The following is a 19,862-nucleotide window of genomic DNA, read 5'->3' on the forward strand; positions in this document are numbered from 1 at the left end:
AGAGGGTGCTCACTTTGAACTGACTTAATGACTCATGAAGACTCTATCAAGTCCAAGTAATAAAGACAAGTAGTGAGTCATTAAGACACTTGGAATGGCAAAGATAGAATTCAAGAGCAGGATGGAACGTATAAAAGGGCAACATGTGTCTTGGTTTTCAGGAAAGTATCAACTATTATTTATAAGTTAAATTTATTATTTTTGCACTAAAATGGACAATAACTACAGAACCATTCGCACCCAAGCTTCTCCCCTCGATGCTATCAAGACAGAGATGCTGGAGCTCAAGGCTTTTGTTGGTGAACTCAAGGAAGAGTCTAAGCTTAATCGTGATCTTTTATTGGAACTCATCAAGCAGTTGTCTCCTACCTTTCCTCCCGTTCAACCCACGAATGATGGTGTTTTTGGCAATAAAACTGATGTCGGAAGAGTGATTGCTACAGGTAAACACTGATGTGCATTGAATTGAAATAGACATTGACATTGTTATTTATTTTAGCGCGTAACTTGGCTCCTGCTCCTGTAGGAAACCCTAATTTGCGTGGCCCTCGCGATATAAATCCAGTTGTCCCTGAGATTTTGGAATACTGGATCAACTCTGGCAAGGTTAACTCCCAAGGAAATGCCATTTACCCTGATGCCAGAACTCGTTTGCTTGGCCTCATTAACTTTAGTATGAAGTCAAGTGGGGACGTCAATGAAAGGGGTTACGCTTTCAATCATCCGATTGTCGTTGCTCAATACAAAGCCCTTCGCAAGATGTGTCTAGTTTATCACCAACGTCTTCTTGATGAATACTATTATGTCAACGATTTGGCCGTAGATGACAAGGTCGTTCCAGCTTGGAGTCGTGTGGATGAGGCATTAATCCTGAAGCATGCTCTGTATTTTGAAGCACATGCGCAGAAGTATGGGTTCATCTTGCATCGTTGTACCAACAGCTGGGGTGCCACTGCTCTGTTGGCTTCTGTCCACAAGACTCGCCGCCGTTCTGCAACAAGAGCTATTGGTAGTACTTCTGACAGTAGCTCTTTTGATGGTTTCTCGTCTTCTTTTTCTCTTTCTGGTAATGGAGCTACTGGCAATTGTCCTGGTGGTGATGATGGCCCAGATGAGGGTGAAGATGACGATGATAATGAAGATTTCCGCAACTCTACTGCTGGTCGCTTAGCTGCATCAAGAAGCGTACACGCAACCCCAATGGTTCCAAGAGACCCTAGTGAATCTTACCTAGACTATAGCTGGAGTTCCTGTGGAATACATCCACTATGATCTGCATTCCGACAGTTCATCCAGTTACCAGATTTAGATATAAACTGTATGTACACTGGATTAGATGTACGATATCGATTTATACTATGATCATGAGAAGATATGGACTTCAGATACGCTAGTACTATAAGATTCATACTATATAAGATATAGGCTATAGATGGCACCACGGACATGGATGGCACTATAGACTTATACTTGTATTCCGACATTGACTACGGATGTTTACCATATCTGGATAGGCACCAAGATTAATGCAATATGAGCTTGTTGCTTCAGATGTGCACTTCATGATCCACGCTATAAGACACATGCTTATATCCGTGATACTAGCTACAGATACTTTATGTACTACAGACTTGTACTATATATGAGACATGCTATAGACATGCATACGATATGCTATAGACATGCCATATATCCAGATACATGCTAAAGATGTATGCTTAGCGATATACACTCAGATATGTACTATTAATATAGACTAAGAAGACTGTACCTATCGGATACATGCTACTAGATCGATATTAATTATCCTTATGGAAAGGATAGATCAGGGTACTTCGGATGAGAGTCTAATTATTCATCCAGACAGAGCTAAATCATGATTAGCTTGCTGGAGTTGTCTTTTGGCATGATTAGACATTAGTTGATCTGAGTTGACTTATTTGTCAATCTAATTAATAGAACTTTTATCCATTGTTATAGTATATAAGAAGGATCATCTACCTGGCCAGTAGAGAGACTTCAGTTTACTTTACACCTGTCAGTTTGATAATAAAATATACCTTTATCAAGTTGACATTACTGTTTTTTTTATTCTTTTTTTTCCGTGAATTTTAGTCTGTAAAGCCTCAAATTCCACAGTTCCTGTTCCTCTGCAGATTTGATGAGGTTAGAATAGAAATAATACGTCATGCGAGTTCTTTGAATAAAGTATTAATTATCATTGCACATCTGTCTGTAGCACTGTAAAGCGCTTCGTTGAATATTACAAGTATCGCTTTGGACCTGCGCTTGATATTGAAAATAATCCAAGCTATCATTTCATGTACTACGCACGAGCTTGTGATTATGAAAGAGTGCTAACGAAGCGTTTGAATGATGCCAGTCTGGAAGGAAAAAGCAAAGTCAGTTATACAATGATGCAGTGTGTCTATTCTTCTCTTATAGTAGCAATGTGCTTTACAATGGAGGGGGAACACGTTGATGACTTTCAAAAGCTTTCGGATCGTTGGATAACGTATGTTTGGGGGGAGTGGGCTTTGAATGATGATGCTGATGACTATTACTACTCTGATGGTTATGACATGCTGTAATAAAACTTTAAATTTTGTCTATAAAAAGAGTATTTTTTTCGTGAATTATTTTAAATCCTTTTTCTTTTCTTTTCTTTCCGTAATTTCAATTCATTTTCTGGTACAAAGTAAGTAATTTATCTGACCAAATGTTTCTGTTGGTGGCTTTCTTATTAAAAACATATTATCGGCAGCATACGCCAGATGATAACGCAGTAGGTTCTCCTCGAATGTGGCTGTTGCCTATTAGTATCACACCGTTTTAATCATCTCTGTGGGAATAACGGTAGGTAAGGAGCATCATCTGAGAAGTATGGCAGTGACTAAACATTGAATATAGAATAGAACATCCTCCCCTGGTGCTGCTGCTGGAAGATCTTCGCTAATCAGCATATACTAAAGTATATTTGTAAGTTGTCAATCACTCTGTGCATCTTACATCGTGCCGTACCATCGTTGCTCACATTTCCTATCATCTCTTATAGTTTCTCATGACCGCCTCCTATCCTGTTGTTGTTGTTCTGCTTGTGTGTCAAGTTTACGATGATGGTACGTGGCAAATGTGGTATGCTGTTAAATATTTTTCAGGATTGAACTCTATGACTAACATTAGTTTTGCATTTAGATACTCGTGTGGTGGGTGCCAATCAACTCTAATCTGGCTGCTTATCTCCATGTCAATCCTCATCTCTGTTACTCTTGTATGGAACTCTTCGTAATGGGTAAACATGTATAGCTATTGCCGCTTTATCTTTAATACAATCAGGAGGCTCTTGAATGACAGGGTAGCTAGCTAACTGCTGTATAACGAGTCAAAGGAATTGCCTACCCAACGGAGCAACGTCCCATTACCATGTGTATAGCACGCTGCATGTATTTGAAAGCAATGATTCTATATTCTGCTATATTTCCATCAATAAAAGACAATTTTATCCATCAATAATCCTGCTTTCCATATCATTCTATCCAATAATCGCACGATTGCTGCCCCAACAATTGCCCCAGGAGTAATATATAGCGCATTCTATTAATAAAGATCCACCAATTATATCATTCCAATGTCATAATCCCCATGAGCAACTATTGGTCTTTTAGCTGAACAACGTTGCACGGTATAGGATTCAATTGTTGTGTAATGCAGTAAATATCATCGGCTATACAACAGTTTCTATTTTCAATAAGGTTTACTTTTGTGCCGCAATGTTGATGGAATATTTTCAATTTGTACCACTTAGCGCATTGACGCCAAATTTAGAGTGTTTTAATTTTGAAGCCTGTACCGAAAGCACCAACTTTTCCAAATACTTTGGCTGTAAAAAAGCACCAACAAAAACACCTATTTTAGAGCATTTCCGCTAAGTTTTTCGCGGTAGTGATTTTTGCACCAGGAGGAGTTACCAACTACCGAGCAGTTGACTATGAAGAGTTTATGATTTTCATTGTTCCAGCCCTGATAGCACCACACTATCCTGACTCAATCAGAAAACCTCTTCTGGGTATCGTTAAAGTGGCAGCTTTGGTATTGCAGAAGAATGAATTGCATGCTTTAGACTTACAATTCATAGAAGCGTAAGTATTGGCATCTTGAATAACAAAACCCGTTTTATCCACAGACTAACAACTTACTTCTTTCTATCTCTGCACAGTAAGGTTAACGATTGGCACAAACTGCTGATCACTGAAATCAAAGCCAAACGTCTTCCTATCAAGACCTTTCGACCAAACGCCCATTATTTAGGACACTTGACTTACATGATCAAAGCGCAAGGTTTACCGGCTTCGACTTCCAGTCGATCTATCGAAAGATCCATCGGTAGGTACAAACGCTTGATAAGTGCTCGCACAGATGTTGGTATACATGCCGGAAACATCATTGATCGTTTGGCAATTATGCGAGCCATCAAGGCATCTACAACTGGTGATGGTACAGGCGATGGTAAAGACAAACTGAATGATCTGGATGCTCGAATCATTCTCTTAGTGCCTCGACGATACGATCCAATTACCTTCGTAAATCTGAAGAATGACAATGGCAACGGAAGTCAGCTCTGTTATCCAGTCATCCACACAACGGTTTCAAATATCCCAACCTCCATCAACGTCAACACACCTCTTTTTGTCAAGGCTATGCAGTCCTACTACGACCGGCAATACTCAACTGATGTTCTGCAGAATGTCCATATCAATGATCAACTGGATATTGTCGTCTCTGGAAGTGCCTGGGCTTACAACTGCACTTATCGTTCAGAATACTACCGCGATCTCACCGGTGCTAATTCTAGAGGAAGCCTCTACATCATGGTATGGGCAGAACACTTGAGGTATGTCAATTCACAGGTTCATTATTGCCTTTATCGTTACTCATCAAAACCCATATTGACGTCTGAATTTCCTAAGGTAACTCTCGTCGCAAAGTCAAGGCTTTCTATGTAGGGGCTGTTATTTTCATGTTCAAGCTCGAAATTGAGGGGATTGGCGATGAGTTGTTCTTGCTTATTCGATTGGGAAAGACTCATGTTGTTGACGACAATGACAAGACGATGCCCATAGTGGAGATGGATGATGACCAGGATTCATCCGCATATCTGGTGTGCACATTTGAGCAGGTCATTTGCCAAGTTGGTCTGATGCGTTTTAGCGAGAATGACAAGATATATAAAGTGATAACGAAGGAAAAGATTTTCCGGGCCACGATAGAGACTTATAAGCCTGGAAAAAACTCATTTGTGCTACCTCAATAATAAAGATAATATAGAATTTATCATCGTATTATTACCCCCAGCAAGTTAACAGACATTCAGCTTCATGATGTCGTTGTCCTCTTCTTCATTTCTTCCCTTTTAGCTTCTGACATCAAAGACATCCCATTCAGCTCACTAAACAACGCTCAGTTCCTTTAATATGTGCCGAAAAGCACCATTAATTGCGGAGTAGGTGCCCCAACCTTAACTTGAGTAAAACACTGGTGCGAATAGCACTGTTATCAGACAATGGCATCTTAAAATTGTATGAAATTCCTATTTTTCCTTCATTCAATTGCCAATTCTTTTATGTTTTATCCTTGCTATTAAAACCTAAGCGTGTATACAAAACAGATTCCGACAAATATCTTCTTTTTTGCCGTCTCCCTCACCTTCCATTCTTTATTGAATTCTTCCTTCTGTTTTCCCCTCGTCCTACTATTACTTAAGGCTTTGAACACTGATTCTTTGCAAATATCAACGAAACACAAGGGCCACGATGGTTAAAATTCCGCCCACAACAGTCTTTTTGCTCTTGTAAACCGGAAAGGTTCTATTGAGCTGTTTCTCCCGTATCTCTAAGATGATTTTTACCACTTTTAGCATCAATTAGGTGTTTCCTACTGCTTTTAGCGCTGAATACGCTGCTAGCTCCTACTTTGAAGCGGTATTTTAAATACAAAAGACTTTCAAGATCCAACGCAAATATGATTCTGATAAATTTCAGTTTTCCCCTTTCCTTCATGGTTTATACGGTATTCTTCAATGGATGTTTACTTGATCTCTCTTAGTTTTGATAGAATAGTGATAGATCTGCCGTTCAATTGTACACATAGGAAGGTATTACGAAAAAACCGAGAAAAACTTTAGATATTGATATTGTGCTTAATTTCCTGCCTAAACATGCAGAACAAAAAAGCTATATAAGAACTAGACAATTTGATAAATCCAAAAAAAAACTATCCTGAACACCGCATGTGCAACAATCAATTTTCAACTGCGAGATAAAGTGTTTAGAGGCCATTCTCTTTAGATTTGTTCCGGAAACGTATATAACAAACTAGATGTATAAGAAGAGGACACATTGGGCAATCGTATTATTATTCCTGAGCACCCGATGGCCCTTTGGGAATTCATAAATTGACATTTACTCGAAAAATATGCCTAATTTGCTTCTTTTTACATATGTTTATAGATAGATTTTGAAACCTTCGTTAGGCTATAACAAACCATACGTGCTGCAGTCTTCATTTCAAAGTTTTATATACTCGAAAAATGTGTTTTTGTGTAATATATTCTGTCGTTACTTCCTCAAATGGTTAAGCACTTGATGTACATCCATTTTTTGTGATACCGCTGATAATTCTTCATTGAAAAAAAAATCCAATGCACCTTCAAAACCCCAATTTTGGTGCAAATGATCTAAATCTTGGTGCTTTTACTCTAAACTTGGTGTATTTGCACCAAGGTTTTCGCCGTAATGTCTACTTGCTGAGTGGATACAAATTGAACACTGCCGGCATTGTAAAGTATGGTTTTCTTCCCAAAGCCAGTGGAAAGTAAAATATCCCGGAATTCCACATTTTTCCTGTATCCGGAACATCTGAAACTTCTTCTTTTTGATATATTCGTACTGGAAAAGACCAGATTATTGCATATTTTTATCATAAATCGATTCATCTCGTTGCGTGCTATCACACTGTCTACTTACAACAGTATTTTTATTTGTATAATATATTCTTATGAAATCAAAACAGCACTCTTGCGATGCCATTTTTACATCAATAGTTTTAAAGTCAGTTTAATTTTGAACCCCGATTAAATCGGCTTAGCAGAGTCATTGTCTTTGAGGGAGTATTGTGCCGCGAGATACTTATAAACATGGTTTTTTTTGACATGGAAATCTTTTTTGAGACTTCAAAGTATTTTTATTCAAAAAGTCTGAGTCAAAAGATGCAGGATTGGGGTATTTGTAAGCGTTCAAAAGTAAGCAATTATTCCCGCCTGTCTGCTCAAATGCTTGATGCTTTTGCGTATTTTGAATGTTAATATCATTTGCACCACTATTAGGTGTAATAATTCTTTCTATTTATGCCTACAGTATGTGCAGTAAATAACTGATAGACGAACTTAACCTCTAAAAGTATAATTAGATTGCTGGTGTTAAGCACAAAGAATAAAAGGATTATTATTTGTAGCTTATAAAAAATGTTCAATATTATAAAAACAAGAAAAGACTTATTTGAATAAGATCAGACACAAAAACTAAAGATTTATTGATGAAGACAAGAGTTATTCTATTTATACTAAGTTCTGAATGCCAAAGTAGCAATTTATCTTGTACAACGCTTATCACATCTGGTGAACCTCAGTATTTAGATAGCTGAGATGCACTTCACTTATCATAGCTTGTCCATGTTGTTGCACAACACAGACATATCTACCCATCAAGAATACCTTAATCTTTAAAGACAGTTGTAGCCCTTCTGGCACAACAGCTGGTTCAGATTATTAATTCACAAAAAAAGCTATCGTGAAACGAAGAAATACCTCGAAATTCCGAGTGAATGAACTAGAAGACTAGATTCCCATCATAAAAATATCCAAAATAAATGTCATCTCAATCTAGCCACGCTGTCGTCAGCAGATAAGCATACATAATAATAGCATTAGCTTGATGATAATAAGGTGAAATACTTTGAAAGCAAGAGATGACAGATACTGAGCTGCAGTAAATGTCAAGGGTATTGTAGTGTGCTGTAACACAAATAAACGTTAGTAAAATACATGCTGTGGAATACATCCACTATGATCTGAATTCCGACAGTTCATCCAGTTACTAGATTTATATATAAACTGTATGTACACTGGATTAGATGTACGATATCGATTTATACTATAAGAAGATATGGACTTCAGATACGCTAGTACTATAAGATTCATACTATATAAGCTATAGGCTATAGATGGCACCACGGACATGGATGGCGCTATAGACTTATACTTGTATTCCGACATTGACTACGGATGTTTACCATATCTGGATAAGCACCAAGATTAATGCAATACGAGCTTGTTGCTTCAGATGTTGTGCACTTTATGATCCACGCTATAAGACACATGCTTATATCCGTGATACTAGCTACAGATACTTTATTGTTGTGCCAGAAGGGCTACAACTGTCTATAAAGATTAAGGTATTCTTGATGGGTAGATATGTCTGTGTTGTGCAACAACATGGACAAGCTATGATAAGTGAAGTGCATCTCAGCTATCTAAATACTGAGGTTCATCAGATGTGATAAACGTTGTACAAGATAAATTGCTATTTTGGCATTCAGAACTTAGTATAAATAGAATAACTCTTGTCTTCATCAATAAATCTTTAGTTTTTTGTGTCTGATCTTATTCAAATAAGTCTTTTCTTGTTTTTATAATATCGAACATTTTTTATAAGCTACAAATAATAATCCTTTTATTCTTTGTGCTTAACACCACCCTTTGAATTATTGATGATTGTCGAACTTGAAATTTCTGTCCCCCTTGTTGGCTGACCTGCTTCGATGTGAATAATGGTGGCCAAGAACTTGACATATTGCTCGCATTGGTTTAGCCATCCTTGTAGCGTTAAATGATTAGGCGTGCTGCCGTCCAAGCCAAAAAATCTCTCTCTAAGCTCTCGATTTGACAAGATATGGCGTGGGATGTACCCACTTGTCTTTGAATCGACGAGCGCTTCATTCTCGACATCGTTCAAGAAGGAGTACCCAATTCTCTCTGAACTCATTTTATCGACGTACTCGGTGTTGTCTTCGTCGACGGGATCACCCAAACAAGGCACATTGGCACCTAGTAAAAGATCATCGTGCATGATCAAGTTTGCCTGGTCTTTCAGCGAAAGTAGCAATCTTGAGATACTGTTGATGCTGATTTCATGGCCGTTATAAAATAACGACCTGTAATTGCTGGTGGCAGACCAAATAATCTTTGGGATCGTTGGTTGGTCGGCCCCAAAAACCTCTGCCTGACGCATTATACCGGTAAGCCTGAAAAACGCATTGTCTTTTGTTACCTGGACATACTCTAACGCTTCTTTTTCAGAGTTTGATGTGGGTGTCATTGTATTTAGACGTATATTTGGAGTAAGCGAAAAGACGGGGCTCAACCAATTAAATATGATATACTAATTAATTTTAATATGTTACACTCAGTTACCTCCTTGACACTCTGTTATTATCATGTCTGACAACTCTAACAACAAACGTTATTATGACCACATCAGATTGAAGTTGGATCATAAGAGAAGAAGTGTGCAGTACATGAGCTCGCACATGGACGAGGACGAGAAAAAAAAAGCTGCAAGACGTCGCTGACACGCTTGCTTCTATGGTCACGCGAGGTATGTCAAATTTCATATATATTTACAACCATGTCTTAACTTGAGATCTATAGAGAACGCGAAGGACATGTACCTGTTTCTTTACGATACAGAGACTTTGCCAACTGCTACTACAACCGCAGAAGACAACGATATTGTTGGTAACGACAATGCCAGCATAGTGTCCGATGAAACGAGATCAACCAAACGCTCCAAAACAATCAGGGACGGAAGGGAGTTCTTTACCAAAAAGGCTCTGAAGCGTATGTTTTTATTGTACTTCAAATCACATGCTAGTTTGACTCATGTTTGTTCTATAGAGATTGACTCCTGGAAAGCCGAGATGATCACGGCAAAGGAGGATCTGGCTGAAAGAGCTGCTCTTTGTACTGGCGATGATCGCTGAACTACTTTAGGCACCACCACAGAGTCCAACAGTACTGTGTCTACCGACTTGAATAGGGTATTCAACATATACCAAAACTACTCTGTCGAGAAAAAGTCTGGCATTAAGCAATATCTTGCCCTACATGCTGCCTACAATGCAGGCAAGATTATTCGCCGTGAAGTGGCTCGCCACAAAGATCCTGCTGCCAAGAAGGCAGAATTAATATCGATCCGTGTGGGTTTGTTTGTTAAGCATAAAAGTGTCTTTATTAATCTGGAATTTAGCCATTCAAATTCAATGTTCATAGGTAACAACAAAAATCGAGGAGCAGAATTTTTGAGGGTATGTGAGCGCTTGGTGCTGTTATCTCAACACGCTGGCCATTATGCTTTGTTAATTCCTGAGGTAGTCCCTTTATCATTAGTACGAAGAGTAAGTATGGGTATATTTCAAGTGTGGCATCAGCATTCTCTAAACAACATATATAAATTAGGCACATAAGCTTGAGATCCCTTTTTTTAATCGATCAATTGAACGATGAATTTGGGGATGAATTTGATGATATCAAGTTTGCGGATTATAGCTCTGATGAAGAAGAGTTGGATAGCCTTGATGCAGACGAGCTTTCTTCAGATGACGCTTAAATCCAATACAGATTAGGCTCAACGCAGTTACCCTACCTGCTGATCTTACAATACAATCCATAAACGTTTTAAACCAATTTAAAAGTACAATTTCATACATAGTGTCTTTACTCAATCATACCAGCCTAATCTCTGTTCACTGTGCTATATAAGCCCCACTGTTCATATAGTTTGCCGCATTTTATCAACACATAAACCAATTGATACTGTCAACAAAATACAAGTTAATTTCTATTATTCAATCATCTTCCAGGAACGCCATATCATCCTCCTCAAAACTGCCTTCGTCCTCATCCTCGCCGTCATCTTCTTCTCCATCTTCAACACTAGTTGGCACAGCCTGACGTTGATCGGCAAAATTCAGTTGGTTTGATTTAAGCAAAATGTCGTATAAAACAATACTACGAAAGCAGTATTTCAAACGGGCAGGAACAGACTTGACATATCTAACATTTTTCCATTTGCCGTGCATGTCGATTTGTGAACAGGCAGTGAATATTGTGATTGTTGATTTGAACTCTTCGTTTGCTTTTGGTGCCTCCTCATTGATCAAAGACATAAAAAACTCGTGCAATACAGGGTAAATATGCTCTGTCACTCTGTATCCATCCCAAGCTTGTGTCATTTCTGTAATTCTTCTGGCTATTTCCAAACCAAACGCCCGCGATGTAGATCCATTTGTGCCGTTAAAGATGACTTGACCGTACTTACGATATGTTGCATGCTTATCATCCCATTCATCTGTTGATCCAATTGAAGAAGTGCTAGCCATCACCATCATTTGTACATATTTTGTCCACAAGTCCCACTATTTTTTTCGAGATGATATTTCCAACGGATTTAGGCCACGGGTAGGCAATGGTTCGCTCCTGAGACGTAAATACCATGAGTTGCATTCTCATTTTCGTCTCAAATTCACATCTCTTATACTTACGGGTCCGGATGCTTAACCTCCAATCTATACATGTACATTGACGTTGAGCTGTCCCCAAGCTTTTCTTGCATGGAATCAAAATAATGACGCACCAATAGTTTCAGTCTCAAGTTGAACTCTATAGTCTCAGGAAGGGGGTCATCCACAAACGTATTTACCCATCGGCACAAAGATTAGCGAGTTTCGCGGTTGTCTTCACCTGCCACTGTAGATACCAAACCAAACCAATTTACTTGAATGTAGAAGCGAGAGTAGAGCCTTGAGTCTTCGATGTTGTCGTCTGGGTTGAATGTTATATGATAATCTTGATTTTGCTGCATAAATTGTTGAAATAATCCCTCATCCTCTTCAGTGATTGTTGATTGGAAGTAAGCGCTAGATGAGAGCAATTGTTTGGTACTATTCTGACCACCTAAAACGGCCTTGAACGCAAGAAAACGCAGCTGAAATGCACTCACATTTTGCTGTATTAGGCACATTCTTGACTAAAAAAGGATAATATCTGTATGATACTTGCCCGTATATGAAATAGCTACGTGTATATGGATGTAAAGCATTACATAAGAATCAGATCCACATATAATATAATGGGTTTTTATGTGTAAGTAGAGGATCAAAATAAAAGTAGCAGTATTTTGTTAAGATGGGCAAGGGTAATCGGTAGCGCGAGTTGCTGCTGCACAGGTTGGTTCTCACTGAAGCGAAGCAAAGGTAGAGAGCCATCCGAAGCATAAACACACTCGTATATTTACTGATGTTATCTACTACAGCTGAGACGATACAAAATTGTCTGTCATTCAGCAATCTTTACATGCTGCTAAATTGTTTCAATAAAATGGCCAAGTTTTTATCACTGTGTATAGGAAGCAGCCTATTCTCACAACCGAAAAGGCTCGTAGATTCAATCATGGGAGCAGATGTTGTGCTAGCGCATGAAACAGAGAAGCGATCAATAAATTGAGTAGATATAGGTTTTCTGTCGTTTCTCACGCCTTGCATATATTCGTTTAGTAGGACATAAGGCCGTCTTTCGTCTTTTGAAGGATTCGTGCTGACTCTGCTGTTTCTTGTTACCTATTACAACGCAAAAAAGTACTATTAGTTTGCATGGGATATGCGGGGCAAACTTGCCTTAACGATGCTGCATCCCCAATATTCCAAAAGAATATGTATTATGTTCATGAGATTGACAGAAAGGTACAAGACTACTGTATATGGTTGAATCCCAGTCAGCTCTTGTACCATGAGTCATGACATTTATATAAAAAAAAATAAAAAACTGGATACGTTTCTTTTCCACTTTTCTCACACAACTATCATGAGTTCAGACCGTGCCGCCTGGAATATCAAAGCTTCAAGAACTGCTAATCAAGCACACAACCCCATCAGAGCCATCGTCGATAAGCTCAAGTTGAATCCAAATGCCACAAAGCCTCTTATCAGCTTATCCATTGGTAAGATGACATACACACAGAGACAAAAAGAGTGCATTTTTTGACACAATACACAGGTGATCCAACTATCTTTGGTAACTTCAATGTGGATCCCAGTATCAATGATGCAGTTGCAAAGCAACTAAACAGCTTCAAAGCAAACGGCTATCCTCCAGCTGATGGTAAGTGTTCATATCCAAGCCGCGATGGTGGCATGAGATAAACTCTATGTTTTCAGGTACATTGGCTGCCCGTACTGCCATTGCTCAAGCCAACAGCGACCCTGCGGCACCTTTGACAGCGAATGATGTTATTTTGGCTAATGGTTGTTCCGGTGCTCTTGAAATGTGTATCAATGTTCTATGCAATGAGGGCCAAAACATCCTTTTGCCTCGCCCTGGATTCTCACTTTATGCTTCGTTAGCTGCTACTCGTTTTGTCGAGCCCAAGTATTACAACTTACTGGTAAGTGGATAGCATGGATCGTGTGTATGGTTTGATTGCTGATTCATCCATCTAGCCTGAGCAAAACTGGGAGGCAGATTTGGCACAAATGGAATCTTTGATTGATGATAAAACAAGCGCCATCCTTGTCAACAAGTAAGCACACACTACTTTCAGCGTTACTGTTACTAATTTACTGTTCATCAGCCCCTCCAATCCTTGTGGCTCTGTATATTCACGTCAACATTTAGAGGCTATTTTAGCCTTGGCAGAAAAGTACCATGTTCCAGTGATTGCTGATGAAATCTACTGCGATCTTGTATTTGAAGGAAGCAGCTTCTTCCCCATGGCCAGTTTGACATCTACAGTACCTGTGTTAGCAGTGGGCGGCCTTGCAAAGAAATGGTTGGTGCCTGGTTGGAGAGTTGGATGGATCATGATTCACGATCGTAACGGTGCCTTTGCAGAAATCCACAATGGCCTCCATCAATTGGCTCAGCTTATCCTTGGTCCCAATTCTCTGATCCAAGCAGCCCTTCCAGACATTCTGGAGAAAACACCAGCCTCCTTCTACCAAGAGACCATCAAGCAACTGGAAAGCAATGTCGAGCTAAGTATGAGAGAAGTCGCCAAGATTGATGGTATGGTCCCAGTGAATCCCCAAGGTGCCATGTACATGATGGTTCGCATTGAAGTCGAGAAATTCAAGGATATTGAGTCCGATGTTGATTTCAGTGCCAAGTTGTTGGATGAAGAAAACGTTGTTTGTCTTCCAGGAGAGGTAAATTGTGCTTTGTTCGGAACATGTGAAAAGAATGGCGACTAACAAAACCTCTATAGTGCTTCAACTATCCCAATTTTGTCAGATTTGTCATCACTCCCACTTACGATCGCCTTGAAGAAGCCTACAAGAGAATGAACGAGTTTTGTATTAGACATCGCAAATAAATTTGCCCTTGATAAACTGCACAGACCACTGAATAAAACCTTGAATAACACGATGCTTACAATGAGGAGCGTTTTGTTCGTATTCAGCTATTTTTGGGTTATAAAACAAAACCAAGGAGATCTCCCTCCTAATGAGTGAGAGATCTCGTAAGCCCCCCCCCCCTTTGAAGTGTCAGCTACTCCTAAGCTAAACCATCTTCAAATTAACTTTATGCACAGGAGTAACAACAAAATGTACATCAGTTTGAAAACAATCGTTATATACCTTGGATTCGTTTTCTTGGTTCTCTCTTCTTTTACTCTAAAATTTATTTGAAAAAAGACATGAAATTCTATCCCATCACAGTTGTTGCTACTGCTACTGCTGCCTTTGCTAGCTTGGCATGTGCGCAATCTGAAGGCAATACAGTGCAACCAGGTGCAGCAGCTTCTGCTGGCACTTACTCTTGCGATCCCAATGTCTGCAAACTTGCTAGTGGCTGTGTATGTGCTTCCAAGAATCCACCTAATGGATTAGCACCAAGTGACACACCTCAGTTTGTTACAGTGACATTTGATGATTCCATTCAACCTCAACTGTACAAGACAGCAAAGCGCATGCTGAATGTCACGTAGGTTGCCTTTCTTTGCATATCCGTACTATATATCTAATCACTATTATACCGTCTAGTAACCCCAATGGCTGCTCAGGTCGTGGTACATGGTAAAGTGGTCTAATCATTTCTACAGAGTGAGACACACACACACTCAATAATGGACTATACACAATGAGGTATGTCTCCATGCAGTATACAGATTTTTCCTTGGTACAACAATGGTATTCCTCAGGCAACGAGATTGCAGAGTAAGTGTCTTGTTCAAGTCTGATTCAAATGGACACCATTCACTTATACTTGCTCTATATATTATAGTCACACGTTCTCGCACGGTCTGCAGGTTAGATAGAGTGGTATACTTGTCCCAACAACGCATTCATAGCTCATTTGACTGGCTATCCTGGTTCGCCCGATCGTGCTCCCAAACTGGATGGTCTAGTGTCTTTAATCAAAACACTCTTAGAGAAGCCTGACGTATGGTTTGTGACAAATCAGCAATTGCTGCAATGGATGAAGAATCCTGTCAAAGCATCTGAACTAGGAAAGCAAGACTACATGCGTTGTGAACAGCCTGTTATCGCCAAAGGGATTTGTAACGGTCTTGACGATGATAACAATGCCAATGTTGACGATGGCCTTTTAAACAGGTAAGGCTCGTTTTCTCAGAGAATGTTCCGATATATTAACACGGATATGACAGCTGCAACTTTGGTACAACTCCCTTCAATACATGCTTCAACTGCTCAAGCACGGCACCTACATTAGATACACCCAAGCCTGCCACGGCAGCTCAAAATGGCTCAGCTGGGTTCCGTTATCCTCTTCCCAATAACTGCAAGTTGTCTTTCAAACATTGTAGGAAATCAATACTAATTACATGTATACATAGCACAAAATGGTGGGATCCTATTGGAAATTCCTGCCTCTGCACATCCACCGAATGTCAATACAAGGACACTGCTGTACCTGTCAACCGGACAGACGGCAGTAATGGCATTGCTACCAACAAATCAGGCTCGTCCAATGCTGCCAGTAATGGCATGCATAATCAACTGGAAAATGCCATCTTTGTTACCATTGCAATTGTAGTGTCATTACTATTTTAGATACAGGCTTTTCTAAAAAGCCAGCAAAAACAAAAGGCGGTAGGCCTTTATAGCACTTAATATTATAAATATTCTCTCTGTTATGATGTATTTGCAATGCTTGCCATGTGCTTGTCATGTAAGTTCTAAATACAAGCAGTCGTTTAAAAGCTCCCACTGTATGATAGACACAATACTCTCCACCATTTAGCCAAAACGTCTAAACTCTGTTCGATCCATTCAGGCACTCTATCGTGAAAGCGGTATTCCAACATGTAAATTGATTTAATCAACTGAGCTGCAAAGCCTAATGTGCAATGATGGTTGTACATTCAGCTCTAAAAATAATCAGGGAGGGTGTGATATACAAGTAAAGAGTGATAGAGGTATAAATAAGTGATATCTAAGCATGTGTATATGGCAGTCTAAGGATTCAATAGCTCCCAAGCATCAGCATATCTAGACAAGATACGGGTTAAAGCACGGCCCTCTTCTCATCACAACACTGCACACAATGGGCAAATTACCTTTTGACATCTCCAATGTGATCTTCCAGTATGCCAAACTTTAGGCAAAGGTCTCCCGAGACATTGTTCTTTTCACTCCTCTTTGCCAACTGAAAGTAGGCTTCGTAATTGCTGGGATCCTTGTAGTTTCGAGGTACACCGTCTGATACACCTTGGTTGTTTCTATCAAAAATGTTCTTGAATGGAATTGTCACTTCGCCGAGGAAATCTCTGCCAAATGTGTCCTTGTCCCAAACGGTGAATGACAACAAAGTAGGCGTCTTTTTAGGAGAGACTTTGATGTCAAAGTGAGCATCCCACACTGGATCCAATGTCTGTTTGATGGCTTTGGTCTTGTACTTTTTGTGGCTATCGACGAGTTGATTTGTTGAGAGCCTGATTTCTCCATGTGGAGTTGTGAGATGGGACTTACTTTACTCGCATTACAACATATGGATCTGAGAATCCAGTCTTATCACTATAAATAAGATAAACAAATAAGCATACAATGAGATAGTGTTGTTTGATGAATGCCTTACGCTGCAGCAAGGTTTTTAGCATTAAGAATACCAACTCGGATGATGATTTCGGACATTGTAATAGGGTCAAAGTGAGTGTTTGAAGAAAGAAAAGAGGTGTAGAGTTTTGGTGATTTGCTTGATATAAATAGCTCCCAGATCAAGCTATTTTCAGCACGTGTAGCCAGCTCGTCCCGGTCACAGGCTGGCTATTTTGATGTTTTCAGTTCCTGAATTGCCTTTCTCTGTTTAATCCCCCTTATAAGTTGTGTATCACTTGCTTTCTTTCTGATTCTCTTTTTTCCTAGTTCATTTCGCACAATGAAGAGTAACATTTTGCTTCTTCTGCTATTCCTAGTGGCATTTGCCATCTGTCAAGAGGACGACTCAACTGGAGATGAAACATCGGCATCAGACACATCCTCAGCCATTGCATCAGAGACGTCCTCAGCCATTGCAAGTGAAATCACTGCCACATCCACAGCCATCGACAATGAATCATCAGCAGTTTTAACAGCCACATCTACCGTATCATCAGACGCAACGTCGCAACCTACCTCCATCGAAACTGACCTCCCCACAGTGAACAAGACAGTAAACCCTACTGTATGTCAGAATTTGCAGCAATTGTACAATTCGCTGAATGGAAACACATGGATTGTCCGCACTGGATGGGATTCTACAAACATGTCAACTTGTTGTAGCTGGTATAACGTTCATTGTAACAGCATTGGACAAGTCTTGAAGCTGTAAGTTTCTTCGTTTTCTTTATCTCCACATGTAAAGATGAGCCCCCCCTTGCATTCGACACTAACAACCCCTCTTTCGCTCTTGTTTTTTTGTCTCCTTACGATACAGTGATCTTGCATACAATAACCTTGTTGGACAGCTCCCAAATAACTTTGACCAGTTTCCAGATCTCCAAAACATGTAATATTCGAAAAAGAATTCATAGAACCAGAGTCTAAAAAAATGCGGTCTATTTATAATAGTGATTTGAGTAACAACAACATCTCTGGATCTGTGCCCGCCAGTATTGGAAAACTTGCCAGTTTGAAATCCATGTAAGTGTATGCTTTAGGTTATTAGACAACCCACTCATAAGCTGATTTAAATGCAGTAATTTAGATGTCAATCAGCTCTCTGGTGGCCTTCCCGCTGGCCTCAGCACACTGGTCAATCTCACCAACATGTAAGTTATGGGCGTACATGACATAATAATGGACGATCCACTCACATAGTTGTGCCACATGCAGCCATCTTAAAAATAACTCTTTTAATGGCACCATCCCAGATGCATGGGCAAACATGAAGTCGCTTCAAAATCTGTATCTTAGCAACAACAATTTGACAGGTACATTTCCTACCGTGGTCACTCAAATGACATCGCTGCAGTCTCTGTATGTATATCAAGTGTGTAGATGTATGCATGATAAGCTGGTATTCATTTTCATATAGCTACCTAGATAACAATGCTTTGAATGGGTTTTTGCCCGCCAATTTGGGTAGTGCCTCTAGCTTGGTACAATTGTGAGTGAACTCTATACACGCATATGAATGAAATACTCATATCGTACACAGAAACATCAAGGACAATCATCTCCTTGGTAATATTCCTGCCTCGGTCGGCAATATGACAAATTTGCAATCCTTGTAAGTCGTATATAATTAGATTCTCGTACGCATGTAAGTTTATTAATCGAGTGCAGGGTCATGTCGCACCAAATGCTAAACGGATCTATTCCTGAAGAGATTTACTCGCTGCTAAAATTGGAAGTATTGTAAGTGTTGGCCTATGTCTTCGAGTATTTGGTGTCTAACAAATCCACACCACAGGGATCTGTCCAATAATAGACTGACTGGCAATCTATCTCCCAAGCTAGGCCAACTTGTCAATGTAAAGAAGCTGTAAGTGAAGCGCGTGTCATATGGAGTGTAGCACCTGAATATTAATCAAACACATCCTTAGTAACCTCGGACACAATGCCATCACCGGCCCTATACCCAGCCAAATCGACCAGCTCACCAAGCTCGAAAGTCTCAATCTCAACTACAATGCATTGAATGGACAGTTCCCCTCTTCGATGGCACCTCCTGCTCTTGGTTACTGCTACATGATCCCAAATCAATTCCAATCCTGTCCCGATCAGAGCATCATCAACAATCCTCAAAGTTTGGCGTTCCAATGTTCTGTTGATTGTGTGGTAAAGACCAACAAAAAGAAAAACAACGCCGTGGGCAACCAAACCAATCTATTTGTGGCCACTTTGATCACAATGATTGCAGCAGCTGAACTCTTGATGTAATTTTTTCAAAACCATTCATATATACAAATTAAATTATTGCAGTATTGCTTTTTAAGGACATGCATGGTTGGTTTGAAATTTTGGGGTTGTCTTTATTAACGCTTATAAAAAGCGCGCGTGGCAAAACAACTTGGTAGTGAGCAAATGCTGATAGATACCTGCCGTGATGTTTGAGAGAATATGATGCGCTATAGCAGACAAGAACTGTGACAATAATAATTCTGGAAAAGAAGAAATATCAAAGCCATCAATCAACCAATTGTTCACTGGAGCTTCATCCACATTATTAAGACCGGCATCATTTGAGATCAACCGCATTGCGTTGATTCAGGGATCGTAGTCAGACGTTCACACATCGATACATTTGCTCA

At 39.6% G+C, this 19,862-nt stretch overlaps 11 protein-coding genes across 11 annotated transcripts; 7 read left to right on the top strand and 4 right to left on the bottom strand.

The window, feature by feature from the left end:
* Positions 1–211: 211 nt before the first annotated feature.
* On the top strand, positions 212–1,272 carry ATC70_001741 (uncharacterized protein; the record flags this gene model as incomplete). Its single annotated transcript, XM_064821134.1, has 2 exons — positions 212–443; positions 500–1,272. 2 exons carry the CDS (start codon positions 212–214, stop codon positions 1,270–1,272), a joined length of 1,005 nt encoding a protein of 334 aa, XP_064680820.1.
* A 2,727-nt stretch (positions 1,273–3,999) lies between these two features.
* On the top strand, positions 4,000–5,311 carry ATC70_001742 (uncharacterized protein; the record flags this gene model as incomplete). The annotated part of the gene is made up of 3 exons (XM_064821135.1): positions 4,000–4,139; positions 4,217–4,967; positions 5,027–5,311. 3 exons carry the CDS (start codon positions 4,000–4,002, stop codon positions 5,309–5,311), a joined length of 1,176 nt encoding a protein of 391 aa, XP_064680821.1.
* Positions 5,312–8,786: 3,475 nt separating this feature from the next.
* Positions 8,787–9,431, bottom strand: ATC70_001743 (uncharacterized protein; the record flags this gene model as incomplete). Its single annotated transcript, XM_064821136.1, has 1 exon — positions 8,787–9,431. One exon carries the CDS (start codon positions 9,429–9,431, stop codon positions 8,787–8,789), a length of 645 nt encoding a protein of 214 aa, XP_064680822.1.
* A 346-nt stretch (positions 9,432–9,777) lies between these two features.
* Positions 9,778–10,095, top strand: WBP1 (oligosaccharyl transferase glycoprotein complex, beta subunit; the record flags this gene model as incomplete). Its single annotated transcript, XM_064821137.1, has 2 exons — positions 9,778–9,952; positions 10,010–10,095. 2 exons carry the CDS (start codon positions 9,778–9,780, stop codon positions 10,093–10,095), a joined length of 261 nt encoding a protein of 86 aa, XP_064680823.1.
* Positions 10,096–10,374: 279 nt separating this feature from the next.
* On the top strand, positions 10,375–10,721 carry ATC70_001745 (uncharacterized protein; the record flags this gene model as incomplete). Its single annotated transcript, XM_064821138.1, has 3 exons — positions 10,375–10,419; positions 10,502–10,509; positions 10,571–10,721. 3 exons carry the CDS (start codon positions 10,375–10,377, stop codon positions 10,719–10,721), a joined length of 204 nt encoding a protein of 67 aa, XP_064680824.1.
* A 238-nt stretch (positions 10,722–10,959) lies between these two features.
* ATC70_001746 (uncharacterized protein) lies at positions 10,960–11,502 on the bottom strand (the record flags this gene model as incomplete). The annotated part of the gene is made up of 1 exon (XM_064821139.1): positions 10,960–11,502. The coding sequence occupies one exon, from the start codon at positions 11,500–11,502 to the stop codon at positions 10,960–10,962; it is 543 nt and encodes a 180-aa protein (XP_064680825.1).
* A 326-nt stretch (positions 11,503–11,828) lies between these two features.
* Positions 11,829–12,134, bottom strand: ATC70_001747 (uncharacterized protein; the record flags this gene model as incomplete). Its single annotated transcript, XM_064821140.1, has 1 exon — positions 11,829–12,134. The coding sequence occupies one exon, from the start codon at positions 12,132–12,134 to the stop codon at positions 11,829–11,831; it is 306 nt and encodes a 101-aa protein (XP_064680826.1).
* Positions 12,135–12,973: 839 nt separating this feature from the next.
* Positions 12,974–14,480, top strand: ALG6 (Glucosyltransferase-like protein; the record flags this gene model as incomplete). Its single annotated transcript, XM_064821141.1, has 6 exons — positions 12,974–13,109; positions 13,166–13,270; positions 13,327–13,553; positions 13,609–13,688; positions 13,740–14,313; positions 14,373–14,480. The coding sequence occupies 6 exons, from the start codon at positions 12,974–12,976 to the stop codon at positions 14,478–14,480; spliced, it is 1,230 nt and encodes a 409-aa protein (XP_064680827.1).
* Positions 14,481–14,804: 324 nt separating this feature from the next.
* Positions 14,805–16,182, top strand: ATC70_001749 (uncharacterized protein; the record flags this gene model as incomplete). Its single annotated transcript, XM_064821142.1, has 7 exons — positions 14,805–15,091; positions 15,151–15,183; positions 15,309–15,324; positions 15,392–15,416; positions 15,459–15,723; positions 15,777–15,914; positions 15,966–16,182. The coding sequence occupies 7 exons, from the start codon at positions 14,805–14,807 to the stop codon at positions 16,180–16,182; spliced, it is 981 nt and encodes a 326-aa protein (XP_064680828.1).
* Positions 16,183–16,586: 404 nt separating this feature from the next.
* On the bottom strand, positions 16,587–17,262 carry ATC70_001750 (uncharacterized protein; the record flags this gene model as incomplete). Its single annotated transcript, XM_064821143.1, has 4 exons — positions 16,587–16,620; positions 16,689–17,036; positions 17,101–17,145; positions 17,207–17,262. The coding sequence occupies 4 exons, from the start codon at positions 17,260–17,262 to the stop codon at positions 16,587–16,589; spliced, it is 483 nt and encodes a 160-aa protein (XP_064680829.1).
* A 244-nt stretch (positions 17,263–17,506) lies between these two features.
* ATC70_001751 (uncharacterized protein) lies at positions 17,507–19,491 on the top strand (the record flags this gene model as incomplete). Its single annotated transcript, XM_064821144.1, has 10 exons — positions 17,507–17,934; positions 18,044–18,115; positions 18,178–18,249; positions 18,306–18,377; positions 18,442–18,585; positions 18,644–18,715; positions 18,767–18,838; positions 18,895–18,966; positions 19,022–19,093; positions 19,155–19,491. The coding sequence occupies 10 exons, from the start codon at positions 17,507–17,509 to the stop codon at positions 19,489–19,491; spliced, it is 1,413 nt and encodes a 470-aa protein (XP_064680830.1).
* Between the last annotated feature and the right edge of the window lie 371 nt (positions 19,492–19,862).

The sequence above is a fragment of the Mucor velutinosus genome (genome assembly GCF_035048745.1).
Source record: "Mucor velutinosus strain NIH1002 chromosome Unknown tig00000093, whole genome shotgun sequence".
In the NCBI taxonomy this organism is placed as follows: domain Eukaryota; kingdom Fungi; phylum Mucoromycota; class Mucoromycetes; order Mucorales; family Mucoraceae; genus Mucor; species Mucor velutinosus.